The sequence below is a fragment of the Colletes gigas genome, unplaced genomic scaffold (assembly GCF_013123115.1).
Source record: "Colletes gigas isolate AHSC1104 unplaced genomic scaffold, ASM1312311v1 Colletes_gigas_Sc00004, whole genome shotgun sequence".
In the NCBI taxonomy this organism is placed as follows: Eukaryota; Metazoa; Arthropoda; class Insecta; order Hymenoptera; family Colletidae; genus Colletes; species Colletes gigas.
Window position 1 is genome coordinate 8,833,253 of NW_025106633.1, and position 14,743 is coordinate 8,847,995.

The 14,743-nt window shown below is 45.9% G+C and overlaps 1 protein-coding gene across 1 annotated transcript in view; it reads left to right on the forward strand.

Annotated features, from left to right (window-relative positions):
- Positions 1–14,743, forward strand: part of LOC122405558 (complexin) — a 205,105-nt gene that overhangs the window by 65,789 nt on the left and 124,573 nt on the right. Inside the window, exon 2 of the mRNA XM_043410424.1 lies at positions 13,166–13,266. Coding sequence (XP_043266359.1) covers positions 13,212–13,266 — 55 coding nt within the window. The 5' untranslated portion in view covers positions 13,166–13,211. The remainder of the gene's footprint in view (positions 1–13,165; positions 13,267–14,743) is intronic.

Sequence of the window (14,743 nt, forward strand, 5' to 3'; positions counted from 1 at the left end):
CGGTTATTTCTCCGCGCGGAGGAAGCGTCTTTGGATTTTCTCGTTAACCGGGAGATTGAAAAAATCAGGGGACGCAATCAGATTCGAATTCGACGGATTGGCGCGTCGCGAAATGTTCTTCGGAGCCCGGTGAAACCGAGACGCTTCGAGCGTCGAACGAGCCTGGAATTTAAACGACGAACGTCACGGAAGCCCCACGGATTATTCTGCTTTCGGTGAGAGAGAGAGAGAGAGAGAGAGAGAGAGAGAGAGAGAGAGAGAGAGAGAGAGAGCTTTCGGGATACTTTATTTCCGCGCGCGCGGCAGCGATCCGTAATTTTCCACGTTTCCGGGGCCAAGATTTTCGCCGCGTTTCGCCGCTCGCTCTTCAACCACGGAGCCGGAAGTGCATTCTCCAGTGGCTGAGAGCAACTTTCGCGTTGGTCGGTGGGTGTTTTCGTTCCCCGGAACGCCGCGGCACGCCACGTCGAACACGCGAGTATTGCGCCGCGAAAATTACGTCGGACGGCGGGGGCGAGATTAAACGCGAGGCACCGACGAAATAGAAATTTAGACGCGAGCCGAATATACGGGGTGACGCTGCGTGGAAACGAGGAGGCGACGTTTTCGTGAATCGGTACCAAGGAGCAGGGGCGCGTGTCGGGAGCCGTGTCCTCATCGCGAATTGCAGTTTCTCGATAGTTTCGCTCGTAATTAAAAAGTTTGCAGCGCACTACATATTCGCTGGACGGAAAAACATGGTAACTGGACGGCAGCCACCGGGGCTCGATACGGCGCAATAGCGGAAAAACCGCGAAAGTTCGCCATGGATGGCTCCGGGGGAGTGCATTTTCTGATGTACGCGACCCTGTCTTTGTTTTTCTCTGTGTATCTGCAATTTTTCTCCATAACTCGCCGTTAGTGAACTCTTAAAATGAACACGTGATTCGTAAATTGAACGTTTCTATCCCAACGTGTGGGGGGTGTCTGAGAGTGCAATGAAACCTGAAACTCAGCTTATGATCTCTAAAAATAGAAGATATCTGACACGTTAGAGCGAGTGTGATGTTCATTTTAAGAGTCATAACTGTGTCTGGCTGAACGTTACCAGGATAGTACTTGGGGAACGATCCTCTGGAGTCGACCTAATTGGTCAAAATCGACAGAGAGCTCTTCGTACGTACAATAACGATTCCTTCGAAATCGAGATCGCTCGGAGCACGTTTCTCCGTTTGGAGAACCGCGAGGGGGAGGTAAGGGAAATCCCACACGGTAAGAGAAACGACCGGATCGTTAAAGGGAAATACATACGAAAACCGGGGCCCCGGAACTATCGGAAGCGGAGCGTTTGTCGGAACGTTTCGTAGGAACAAATCGTGGCCGATCTCCCGCAGGATCTCTAATATCGGGAGTGCAACCCTTAATATTTCTTCTGGTTCGCGTGAAACATTCCCTCCGCGCTGTTTCCGCCTCGATTCAGCTCCTTTATCGGTGTCCCGGCCTTTATTCGCCTCTGGAAAAACCGTCTACGAGACAATGGCCGCGATGCGTCTTTGCCGACTATTCCCGCTCCCCCCTTTCCCCTATCCCGCCGTCTTTATTTCTCCATTGATCTTTATTCTCGTTCGTTCCCTATATAGAGCGCGAGCTCGACGTAGGAGTCGACCTAATTTATCACGGGTCACGAAATTTCCGCCGGTATTTAATCCGGCTGCTCGTGACGCGATGGTATAGTTTCAGTTTTCGTCGATGATAACATCCGACATTTTCCAAAAGCCATTCGAACCCCTCGCCACTTCGCGACGATCGCGACTTTCTCTCTCGCAAGCGCTGTTCAGTCACCTCTGGAAAAAAATTTAAATGGGAGATTCTAGTAGCCAAAATAAGATGAAAATAAAGAGTAGAGTAGTGTTCGGATTATCCAGCACCCTGTTATTTGACTAACTATAAGTGAAATTAAAAAATTTCAAATCATTCTGGAAAAATTATTTTTAGTTGCAAGGGTCCATTACGATCATTTTTGGTGAATAGACATACCTCCGAAATCCTGCGCACTTTCGAGAAAAAAATTCCTTACCAAAAATCTAAGGTGAGGCCAGAATAAAATTGAAAAATTGTGCCCCAGGGTCTGCTATAAACCCTTAATTCAACCTATTTCAACGCATGGATGTCAAATTTGGGTTTGATATTAGCTCTAGCTAATAGATGGAAAGATTAAGACTTCTGTAACATTTAAAATCGTACGAATAGACCTATTTGCCTTAAAACTAATAAGAAACCACTGGACACTCGTCGTAGATCCAAAAAACTAGTTCGACTTTCGTTTCATCGTATCCTCTAACGTCTCTGTTACTCGAGATACAAATACCTCTCGGCCTCAGACTCCTTTATCCCATCGACAGAATTGGACAAATTCTATTCGTGTCTTTGGCCCATATTCGGAGCGTCTGTCGCTTTACTTGTCCCACCTATTTCGGAAACGAGCGATCCATAGAAAGAAAACACTCGGGAATTCCTCGATAGATGGTCACACGTACGGTCCCCAAACTCACTACGGTCGACCAATGCACTCTGCTTCGAAAACGAGACCCGGTGCAGTGCGTGGCCTGTGCAGAAACGAGGAATCCGAACGATCCCGGGGATTCCTCGAATGCTCCAAGATTCTCGAGACACCTCCTTCGCTAATAACGTTCCGAGTATGTATTTCGAAACGCGTCTGGTGCATTCGAAGCAGCTCCGAGCTCGTCGTTCACCGTCATCCGTCGTGGTGCACCGACGTTGGCGTTTCAGATCGATCAGCCCGCGGATCCAGGTGTCGATCCCTCGTTTCCAGCGACGTTCTTTCGCGGATCGCGTATCCCTGACGTTAATTTATCGCGGGACGAGCGATTTCTTCGCGAACCAACGAAGATATTACATTAGAACCCGGTGATAAACAACGCCCGAATCGACGGTCTCGAGTAACGGGTTGCAGCAATTTCTCCCCGGGTCCCGGGGAATCTGTATCCACCGTTGTATCTTCCGCGGGGCCTCCCGTGGGCTGTGAGTTATTACATTTCCCGACAAGCTCGGAACGAGCCAACGAACAAAAGGACGCCCGTAAGAGGAACGCTGAAAAATACGATGCTACCGAGTGTATCGGGATATCGCAGCACGTGTCGTGACACGAATCCAACACGCCTAAACGATCGATCGGGTCCCGTAGAAAATCCTCCCGCGAGATTCCGGGAAGGAGTTCTTCCATTCCGAGAATTTCACCTTCCAAAACGGAGGCCTCCAGAAATTTTAAACACGTGCAGTAGAAATTATAATTTAGTAACTGTCGCTTCTGTATACATGGGGACGTTGAAAAATGACTCTATATATCGGAAGATAGTTCGATTTGTAGTGTAAATCAGCGTGTCATTATCGAAAGGTTGCTTTAATCGTCCCAGCTGGACTTTTATTACGCCCAAGACGTTCGAAATAAAAAGTTTGCTCGAGCCCGAGGGCGTTGGTAGAATCGTCCTGGTTCGCGAAACGACGTTTTCCGCCAGCTTTGTTCCGGTTCGATCGACCGGGGGCCGATCGATTAAAAAATCGAGTTTTATCGCGGCCGTGTCTTCGTCAAAGCTTTTCACGCTGTGGATTCCAAAGGATTCGCAGCCAGTGCCACGAATGGCGCCAGAGAAAACGTAATCTCGAAAATAGAGCCGCTTTGATATCGACGTGTATCTCGGAAAAAGAGGGACAAAAGTCGGTCGAGCGATAAAACTGAAAAAAAAAAAAAAGAAGGAAGAAACAGGTCGCGCCTTTGTGCGTCGAGCGACCTCCCGAAACTATCTCCAGCGGTGATTTTTAAAAACTTGACGCGACATTTCCTGTCGTCCGGTTTTTTCGAATTTTCAAATGTCCCCCGTTGTTTCGTTCCTTTTTTAAGCGAAACTCGAACAACGCTCCTGCGAAATTCCGCGTTGAAACGAGAGTTCCTGTTCCGTGGACGGATCGTGGTTTTGTCAAAAGACTCGGGGAAATAACGAGGCTCGCTGTTCCGTGGCGAGATTTTCGACCGCCTTTCGAGAATTCCGGATCTAAACGTCCAAGATAACCTCCGACGCCACTCGTTGGCCCGCAACGAGGTTGAAGGATACACGGTCGATTGGTCGCTTCTCGGTGTAGAAGATACTTTCGGTAACCTTTAAATATACGCTTGGTCGATAAAAGACAAATGTTCTCGGCGCTTTAGCACCCGTGCTCGACGTACCATGATTCCTCTTGGATTTCTACAACCGCAAGCAGACGTATTACCACGGTTTAGATTAGACTCGATAATAACAGGATCAATCCTCTCTATTTACACAATTTTTTTTATATACATTCTCTTCTAAGTTACAATAAAAATTGAGACGTTCGTGTCTATGATTCTCGCTCTCAATTAATTTAATAACCCATCAGGTTGTAAGTTTACCAACTCAAAGATTGTACAGTAAATAATGGAAGCTTGCACAAAAGCATGTGACTAGTGTTGAACGCACTGCATCTGTATTATATCAAAGAGTGTGCAAATCCGTAAATAAATAAATAAATAATGCCAGATAAATAAAAATTTCGCTATGAACGATTATCGATTGTCCGTTTCTCGAAAGGTATGCGGTCCGTTCGATATAATCTAGGTCGCCATCGATCCGCGGTTTCGAGCGTCGCCCTCGTGTGGTTCGTCTAGCGGCCAGGTATCCCCGAAATTTGAAGTTTACTTTCCACTCAACGCACACGAGTTATCTGGTCCCCCCCCCGTAATTCCTATGGCGCGGTAGTTGCATAGCTTGCGGTGCATAATGTTGTCGAACTGTCGGTGCATTTTACAGGGCGCTCGAGCCATCAACAGACAGGCAAACGTAACCGTGTCGCGGTCGCTCGAGCCTTTTCCGTCCTCGAGAAAGAGACGGGGGATGAAACGGGCACCGAAGACCCGCCGAAACGAGACGATAAACCACCCTCCGTCGGTTTTTGGGTCACGGTTACGCGTTTCTCGAAAGATCGCGGCGAAATGATTAATGGATGCTGCGGGGTCGTATCGCGGATTCGGAATTCGAGGACAACGGAGCCTCGCGCTCGGATCGTTTTTGATGGATCGAACGGGAACAACCGTTGATGGATCCGCGGCGTTACACGACTTCTTACTTACCATCGGGTGCAGCTAATCCGGGGGATTTCGAGAACGTGCTCGCGAATTTGTTCGCGGTCGGATTCGATCGAATATCGGAGAATCGACCCGTTAATTATGTTACAGAGGAACGATTGTTCTTTGGTAGGACCGCGATCGCGGGATCGTTTAAAACCGAATTCGCGACGAGAGCGGTGGCAGAAAGAAGCACGCTTACGTGTGGCGTTAAGCTCGATTTCATGTATCTTTCACGAACCGTGCTGCGAAAATAGACCAACGAAACTCGAACGGGCATTGGATATTCATGATCCCGGCTAACGATATCGGCGATCGACCTTATCGAATGATGGATGCCCCGCGGTTAGCCTATATCCAGGACGGGTCGCTCGAATCAAGGAATGCGTTAATAAAATCAATGCGCTCGAGAATGAGCAACCGAAACAGAGGGCGTTTCTCTAACTTCTGCGAACAATTTCCCCGCTAACGGATTAATTATACAATCACAGGCCCGGGTATTAAACTTCTGGCTGCGGAGGGGACCTTTCGCGTTACTTATTTATTCATTTCAACGGACGCTGGTCCATTTATGAAATGCTCAACTTCATTCAATTACATTAGACACACGTTATTCACACTCGTGTTCCTACATTGGGAATGGTGATTCGCTATAAATGGGGGAGAGAAACTTGTTTTATGTGTGGACGATCGTGGCAAGTTTGGATGCACTGGTTTTCATGCGATCATCCGAGTGCAGCATCATATTCGACCGCGTGCAGTTCGGAATGGGTGACCGCTCCGAGAAAAAAAACTCATTATTATGATTTTATTTATATTCTGTTTGTATTATTTAATTATCTGCACTTAAATGAGTATATTCCAGTACACTAAATATATTTAAATAAGGTAATTAATAATATAATAAATTATACCTCTCCATCGGTTTTCTAATTGGGCATTGATATATTAGAAACAAAATTACACTTTCTAAATAGAAGTGAACACAGTTAATGAAGAATATTTGGCACAAAAACAGACAAAGTTAGTGTACAAATGCCGAGTAGGAGTTAATTGTGTGTATCTAATTATCCACTGTAATTGAACATTGTTATAAATGGAACTACGTGTCCATCAGAATAAATAAATGAACACAAGCCTCCCTAGATATTCTCGAACTATAACAACGTTGTGTTGTTTCAGAGATGTTTATAATATTCTAAACGGTTTTACTGTACACACTGTGAACATTCTAGCGCTCTAAATTCTAAATGTTTCGAGCGAATCTCGTGTATCTTGCAAGCGATTAACAAATCGTAGAAATAATGTTAACCGCGGTGTACAGGGGATGTTTTGTAATTCCGCGCGTCGGAGGAGGACCGAGGAACCGGTTGAGAAGATTCTGGAGCGCTCTTCGGAAGAGAGGAAGGAAGGCTCGTTAGAGCAACGACCACCTCGGGGCATCCTTGGCCCTTGATCCCGTGCACTAATTAAATAGAGCAGAGACGCGGATTTGGCGTTCGGCCGCGGCGAAAATCCCCGCCTCCGGAGATGGAAAGGATTCAAACGGTTGGGATCTTCTGGATCTCCATTTAACAGGGGTTAATTATTGCGCCCGTTCTTCCCGACGATTTTCCTCGTCCTTATCCTTCTTTCGCGCTTGACGGCTAACGAGCCGGTGTTTTTTTTCGAACCGGTACGAGTCGTCGCTCCCCGGAGGGGTTACTTTCGAGCCAAGTTTTCGTCCACGATTGTTTAAAGTTCTGCATCGGATACGAGCTTCCGTTGGAAAATCCCGAATCAAGTTTACTCTACAGAGTACTCTAGAAACGGACCAACTTATTATCTTCGCTGTTCCAAACGATGGAAAGAACCTAGCAAAAGTTTCAACTTCGTCTCTTCGAGAAATTTCGAGGTCAACCAGGTCCTCTTTTTTTTTTACACCGTCCATTCTTGTTTTTCTTCGAGAATTTCATAAAGTATAAAAGCGTCGGAAGGTACAACGTACGTCCATCGTCGAGGCAAACAGTTTTTAAAGCTTTTCGCTGTTTTTTTTCATCGAAGAATATGGGTATCGAGAGGATCCATTTTTAGGCCATTCCGTACTTCCCGACTGTCGTTCGCGCGAACCAACTTTTTATCATCCTTCCCCGAAACTTTATTACCGCGCTCGTTAAATTCGTCGAACGTTGAACCGCCCAACGCGTTGCAGCTATCGATGCGGCACGTCGCGGGAATGGCTTCGCCCCGAAGAGAAATTGCCACCGCGAGGAAAGAATTCCATTTAGCCACGGCGTCGAAACGTAGCGCAATTAACGAAACTACAAATTCACCGGGTTCGCGCTATAAACGCGATTATTGCCGGCATTCTCGGGACACCCGCGTCCCGGTGGCAGCGTCGCGACGCCTCGGCCCAGAATTCCGGGGCGCAGGTCGCGAAATGGCGACCGTTCGAAGGAGTTTGTACGCGATCGCGGCTGGTCGAGGAACGAGGTCGAACGTGACGTTCGCTCGACCGAGGTTTCCGCGAAATTAAGAACGCTCCTCGAGAGGTCTTCTTCGACGTTCGATCAGCGAAAAACGGCGAAAGAAAGGGTTCAAACAACGCTAATATTTTGATTCTGCACCATCGTGAACGTCACTTAAAATTTGCTCATTTATTTATTAGGGGATTAAATACCCATTGGTAAAGAAAGAGATTCGAGTACAGAAGATAGTTATCGTATAACAGAGAAAACAAAATTACATGTTACGAAGTATGGAGACTTGCATCATGTGCAGTATTCGTGAGAACGAACAAACGATTGTGGGGGTTATAGAAGCCATAAATCTGAACATTTCGATGATATTCGGACACGAGATCGGACCATTGAGTGCCCTGTTAACAAAGAGTAAGTCAGCTACAATTTAATTTGATCAGAGAATATCTGGGCATAGGACCACTATTACGATAAGTAGCCTAGCGTAAAAATTTGTACAGTGGTCCTAATGTTTATCGATCCTGTTCGAATTTATTTCGTGGTAACGATTCGACTTGCGAATGAATTTTTCTAGTTTGATAGTGGAGAATCCTGTCAGGCATATAGGGGTGAGGTCGTTTGGGCAGTCGAAGCGTTAACGATCCTTTCTTCCAGGCTTCCAGACCCGAGCTCCCTCGGAACTTGTTAACGGAAGCGTGAGATTCGCCGGAGAACCGAGCCACCGCTAATGGACAAGTTCCTCGACGAGGAAGGTTTCGAGTTTCGGTGATTTCCTTCGACGTTTTCGCTCGCGGTCCGATCAACCGCATTTAACCGCGTCCCGACAGTCGAGAAGGCTCTTCCACGGCGCTCGCCAGAAGAGGAATCCCCGAAAGCGGTGGCAACGTGATCGAAATAATTGGATGGCGCGCGGTGACCGGGTTAAAAGTGCACGAGACCGGTCTCGCGCGATCGTTCGATGTGTGTATTTCGAGAAAGGGGATCGTACCGGGTCGATTCCTGGCCCCGTATTCTAAACTCGTGCCATCGAGATAGATCGGGACGTTTGAAAACGGCGATAAACCGTCTCGAGGGCGAATGGGAAAATAATTAGGCGTGCCTCGACACGACCCTTCCGTCGCGAGCTTTGTTTTTGTCGAAAGGGGTCGAGGGTTGAACGCCCTGGCGGAAGTGTCCCGCCCGTAAACCGGATACGACTCCTCTGGCCCCTTTAATTAATTTCGAGTCGGTTTCTTCCGCGGGACATTCATTCGCGACGACTAATGCGCTCGCGAAAAAAATGGAGGAGAGTTACAGTCTCGAAAATTTGCAATTTCCAAGGGTTTCGATGTTTGTTGAATTATTTTAATTTTAGCTAGAGTCTAGACCGCGTTCTTATTTCCACGCGTCGAACGAATATGTCTTTTCTCGTCGTTCGTCTCTCGGGTTCTCCTTTCGGAGTGATTGGACATCTTGTATCGGGGATCGGAGCTGATTGCCGGAGAACAATGCCGTTCAATTTCTTTTCCTTTCGCTGCGCTCACGCTTCGTTTAATCCTCCCCCGTTCCTTTCCGATAATTTCATTTCTATTCGCAGAAATAAGGACGGACGTAATCGTCAGAAAGTATAGAGACTTTTCAATACTTCTGGAATTATATAATCTGTACTAATATTGTGTGTCTATTGTGCAACCGTATATTAGGACTTTTACCTCTATGAGATACGATAGAGAAATCAACCAAGTTTCAGGACTCATTCGGTGCTTAAACTTTAATATAATTGATCTATTTACAACAAGGTTCTATCAACAAGTTGTAGAGAGCTTGCAGAATTTACAAACTTATCAATACAGTTTATATTCCCCAAACTGCTTGTTTTGTTTGGAGTTTAACCACAACACAAAGTGCAATAACCCACTGGGTATCTATATCTGAACTACTTCACCGTTCACCACTTCGAGTCGTACACTATGAATAAATGGAAAGATACTCTCATGAATTCCTTCCACTTATATTTTAACTATAATTTTGTTATTTATTACTCTTCTCTATTTGCAATTGTAATATTGTAATACCTAATTACAAACCCGGGTAGGAAGGTATAAATGATACAAACAGTACAGAAATCAAGAACAAGTGTTTTTTTTCTCCAAGCGGTAACCCATCATCCCGTGCTGCACGCGACCCAATGATGCTGCACTTTGATGACCACACAAGAATCGGTGGTGTCCAACGTGCCACGACCGTCCACATAAGAATCAAGCTTTTCTCTTTCATTTATAATGAATCACCATTGCAGTGTACGAATACGAATGGGAATAACTGTGTATAAAGCGATGGAAAGAGAACTTTTTTAAAATTGTCAGAACAATCACAGAAATTTGAATTCTCAAAAAGCTACAGGACGCAAAATATTTAAAGCAAGCTATAAATTATTATATTTAGGGGTTGATACAGCCCTTAATTCTATCAATAAAAATACGAATTCGTATATAAAGATCCACAATCTACTTGCTACATATAAGAATGTTTAGATCGTCTTTTTTGAGCGCGATCGATGTTTCGAATCGCCTGGAGGGTGGATCTGAAATCTTGTTCGGTATCCCAGGAGCAAAATAGCCTCCCCCCCGTCGACTTGGGTAAATATTTCTCGGTCTTTGTAAGTGGTTGTTTATCGAACGGTGAAAAGGGAACGCGACACCGCGACAAAGAATATTCCTGGAGCAGCGGGGACGGTTCTGTTTCGCGCGTCGATGGCTACGTGGATCGTCGGTTTGCGTCACGTCGATTTTTCCCGGCGCCGGTCGTTCGCCGTAAGCTCGTTTTACCCGTGGAGATAGAATTTCCCGCGGCTCGCGATTTCTTTGCCAGCGTCGACCTCGCGAGGACTTTACCCGCAACACGATAGCCTCTTATCCGCCTGTCAGGATTGCGTCAAGATTTACCACGGCCCGCCACGCCGAAGGGAACAGATTCCAATCCGACGAATCGTGAACATACCCTCCGATGGAAATGTAATTATAATAACATCCCTTTATTAACGGATTATCGCCCTTTACACGTAATTAACATATAACAATACGCGGCTTCGAGCATGGTAATTCGATTGTTTCGCGATTATGCATGGGATCTTGAATATTTTAAATATGGAAACGCTCGTTAATTGCTGAATTTCTCGCGATGATACAAAAATCATCCAACGATGTGTCTCGACATGTATGTCGAGAGTTTCTGAAGAGTTCGTTTCCAAGGCGAACTGCTTTCAATTTAGAAACCGTACTGAACGGATCCCTAAAATCTTCACGCTTGTAACAAAGACTAAATATTGAAGTTTGATTTAATCATAGAACCAATATCCCTACAATTCCAATATTAATGAATTATGAATGACAAAAAATAGGAAACTGAGTCAAGTCAAGTAAAGATCGACATTGCCAAAGATGCGATCTAAACAGTTTGAGACGTAGTTTCGTCTATCGACGAGTGGTAAAGAAAGGCAAACAAGGGATTAGGGGTTTGATCGAAAGGCTCGCATCGAATTACCGGTAGCGTTTCGCCGGATGGGGGACGGAAAAACGCGAGTAAATATATCGAAGGAGCGAAGCGCTCGTTTTGTCCATAGTCGTCGGGATAAAGTAGTCGCGCGTTGTCGGAAAATCACGGTGATCGGGACGAGCAGGGGGAAGGGGGGAAGGGGGGGGGGAGGAGAGGCGCCGAGACGTCTCGACGCCGGTTTACCGCCGGTTTATCGGCGTCGTCTTCTCGCAGCCTCGCTTCTCGTCGTCGCGTCTCCTCTCTTTCCTATTTCTCTATCGATCCTTTCTACTCCCTGTCTCTCGACTGCGAGAACCGCCCCCGCGTTTCTGCGCTAGACGCCAGATAAGCGACGACGATGGACCCCGCCGTCGACGCGTAAACGATCGGAACGTCGAGGATTCTTTCTACCGGAGCACTGTTCCAGCGGGCGTTCTCGAAAACGGCCGAAACGACCGACGTTCCCCTCGTCCCGGGACCCGGACATATTAACGCACACATCCCCGCCCTAAGAAAATGAAATTCCTGCCGCGGAAGCTGTGCACGCACCGCGTACACCCACGTTGCAACGCGCCGCGATATTAAACGCGGGATTTAATTAGAATTCGCGAAATTCTCGTTAATGTTAATTCGATAAACCCCGTAACGTTCCTTTCCTCCGCTGGTTTTACGCCAATGGGCGAGCGTTTTCGTTCGCGAGCTGAGTAGCGAAAATTTGTTAATACAGTCTTCGTACAAGCTAAGCATTAGAGAATTTGGGAAATAATATGGACGACAGAGTGGAGTACAAGTACACTGGAACTACCAAAACAGTCAAAATGACCCATTCGTGATCTCTGATAAAACTTGCAAAAATTTACTGTAATTTTCTGTAGCAGAATGAATGAAACACTAATAATACAAATAAATACACTATAATTGTGTCTACAATCACTATAGTATCACTATAATTGTAACATACACTTGTGTCACTATCGAAGCAATTAATCCAGTTTGTCGGACTAATAAATTCGAGCAGGGCGTGGTCGAGTATTTGCTATTTTGCAAGGAGGACGCGAATCGCAAAAGGTAAACTGTACACGCGAGATTCCAGCCTGGCATTCAACGGTGTCCCACTTTTCATACCGACGAGCATCGTCTTCGAGTTTAGGCGGAGAGATTTCTGTGCACGCGGACTTCCTTTCGAGCCCGGCGACATCCGTGACGCGCGAACGCGACGCGAGATTAAAATACTTTTCACCGTCGCTGCACCGGAGGACGACACCGTGGTCTTTCCTCCGGAGACGAATTCATTTTCGCGCCGAAAACCACGCGAGACGGGCCACACGAACCTGGGGGAAAAGAGGAAAAATGAAAAACACCCGAGAAATAACATTTGTGTAATAACTTTTTAACGAAGCCTCGATCAACAAATTGCTATTCTTGATTTTCATCTTATTTTGCTGTCCAGAATCTTCCATTAAAATTTTTCCCAAACACCCTGTATATTATTCGTATCGTTGTATCGATGAAATTGAAAATAAATTACACATGGAACCTTACACCTTCCGTGAATCTTGCGTTAAAGTCGGTTTATTTTATTTTTAAGAAAAAACGAGACTCGAGCGGGCCAGAATCGCGGGTAATATTTTGGCGGGAATCGTTTTATATCGGAAAGCCGATTTCTTAGCGGCTGTTTCCGTTTTCTCTAATAAACCGGCGCCGCGGCGGTCGGGTTCGCGCGGATGCGCCTTCGAGAACGGCACCGCTTTGCCGGGAAATTCGTTCCACGGCTGTCGTATACGCGGCCACTTCGGATAACTTCAAATCGGATCGAACGCGATATTACTTTTCACGACCTCGTAAAAGGAATTTACGAGGTGAAAACCGTATAACGTTATTACCCGAAATGGTTATATCTTGGGCCAAAGAGATTTACGGACACCGTATAAAAATCGCGCGATACCGTGAGCGCCGGACTTTGAAAACTGGGCTGAAAATTTATGCAACAAATCGTCCATATTTCCGTGGGACGTTGTTGTATTCGAAACAATGAAATTGCACGATCTGGTTGCAGGCTCCAGGGACGTTTATAGGCTATCGCGGAGTAACCAGCGACCAAGATGGCGGCTTTCGTGGCGAAGCAGATGGTCGGGAACAAGCTGAACGCTGTTAAAGGTGAGTCTTCGTCGTAGCTTTCCACAATTTTCGAAGAGTTGCAACCCGAGAAACTCGTATAAAAGTGTCTCCGATTCGCTGGGATCCTAACTTTCGAAAGGAAGGATCGAAACTACGCTCGGTTGAGCAGGAATTAGCGTTGGTCGTTTCGTTCCGGGTGGATCGACCAACTATATATATGCTCGATCCAAAACGAGTAAGAGACAAATTCGCGGCGTGTCACGTTCCACCTAAACGCGGAACGCCGGAGGTCGGAGGTGAATTTTGTGGATGGACCTTTCCACCCGTTTCTCTCCCCCCAAAAGCAATTCCTCCGAGAATAATAATTGCCCCGCGTTTCTTTCCATCGTTGCACGGGAAAGGAAAGTTTGTTTCGCGAAGACGTTCCCGTTTACTCGTCGGACTTTAACCTTCGAGGATCGTGCGATCGAATCGAGAACGGAATCCACGACCGATCAGTCGAGATTCGATTCGTGGAGCATTCCTCACGACGCAGGACCCGAACTTCATTTATTTTCCTTTTTTTTCATTTATTATTTGTAACGATCGTGGTTTTTACATTGTTGCATCGTTTGTTCGAGACTTGTTTTCTTTATTATTTTGAGGCTGGAAACAGACGAGCGACTTTTGTTGTTGTCTCTATGTGTTTCCTTGTTTTGCAATTAAAACAAGGAAGACAGACAATATCGACGTTTTTATGTCTGGCTTGGTTGTTTTCAATTGCAACAACAAAAGTCAATAAACTCCTACTGGGTACATATTTTCATTTATTATTTGTAACGATCGTGGTTTCTACATTCTTGGACTTCTTAAACTTGTTTCCTTTATTATTTTGACATATTCAATTGCTACTGTATTGCAACAACAATAAACAAAAATACATGTAACATTAAATTTCACTATCCTACGAATAGTCGATAATTGTCCCCACTTCAGTTGTTTATATCTAAAAAATTATCGAGTATCTGCGCCTGATATTTTACGTGCACCAAAGGGAATCATTATAGTTCTGCAAAAGCAGATTAAAATCGACAAATTCGTATTCCCTCGATAGAGTTATTGGAATTGAACTCTCAACGACTACAAAACCGAGATTATTGTGACATTATGAGGAACTGCCACAGCGATAATTGAATGAATTTCGCGATCACGGCGTTTGAAAGCGGCGATTCATCGTCGTATCGCGTTGAAAAAAGCGGCCAGTTCCAACCTTGTCTCGATATATTCGAGGAAAGGGGAGATGGAACATCGGTCTTCCCGGTAATTTTGTTCGCGTATTAAGATTGATTGCCAACGCCCGGGGAGGAAGAAAGCATTAGTCCGAATGACGAAGCAACGTTACGATCGCTGCACGGGAAAAAAGTTCTTTGTTTTTATTCGCGTCCCATCGATCCCAGTCGAAAGAATGTTCCTCCGACGCGGCCGGATCTCTTCCATCCGTGGCATTTGCATCGATCCCCGGTTAGATCTCGTTAAT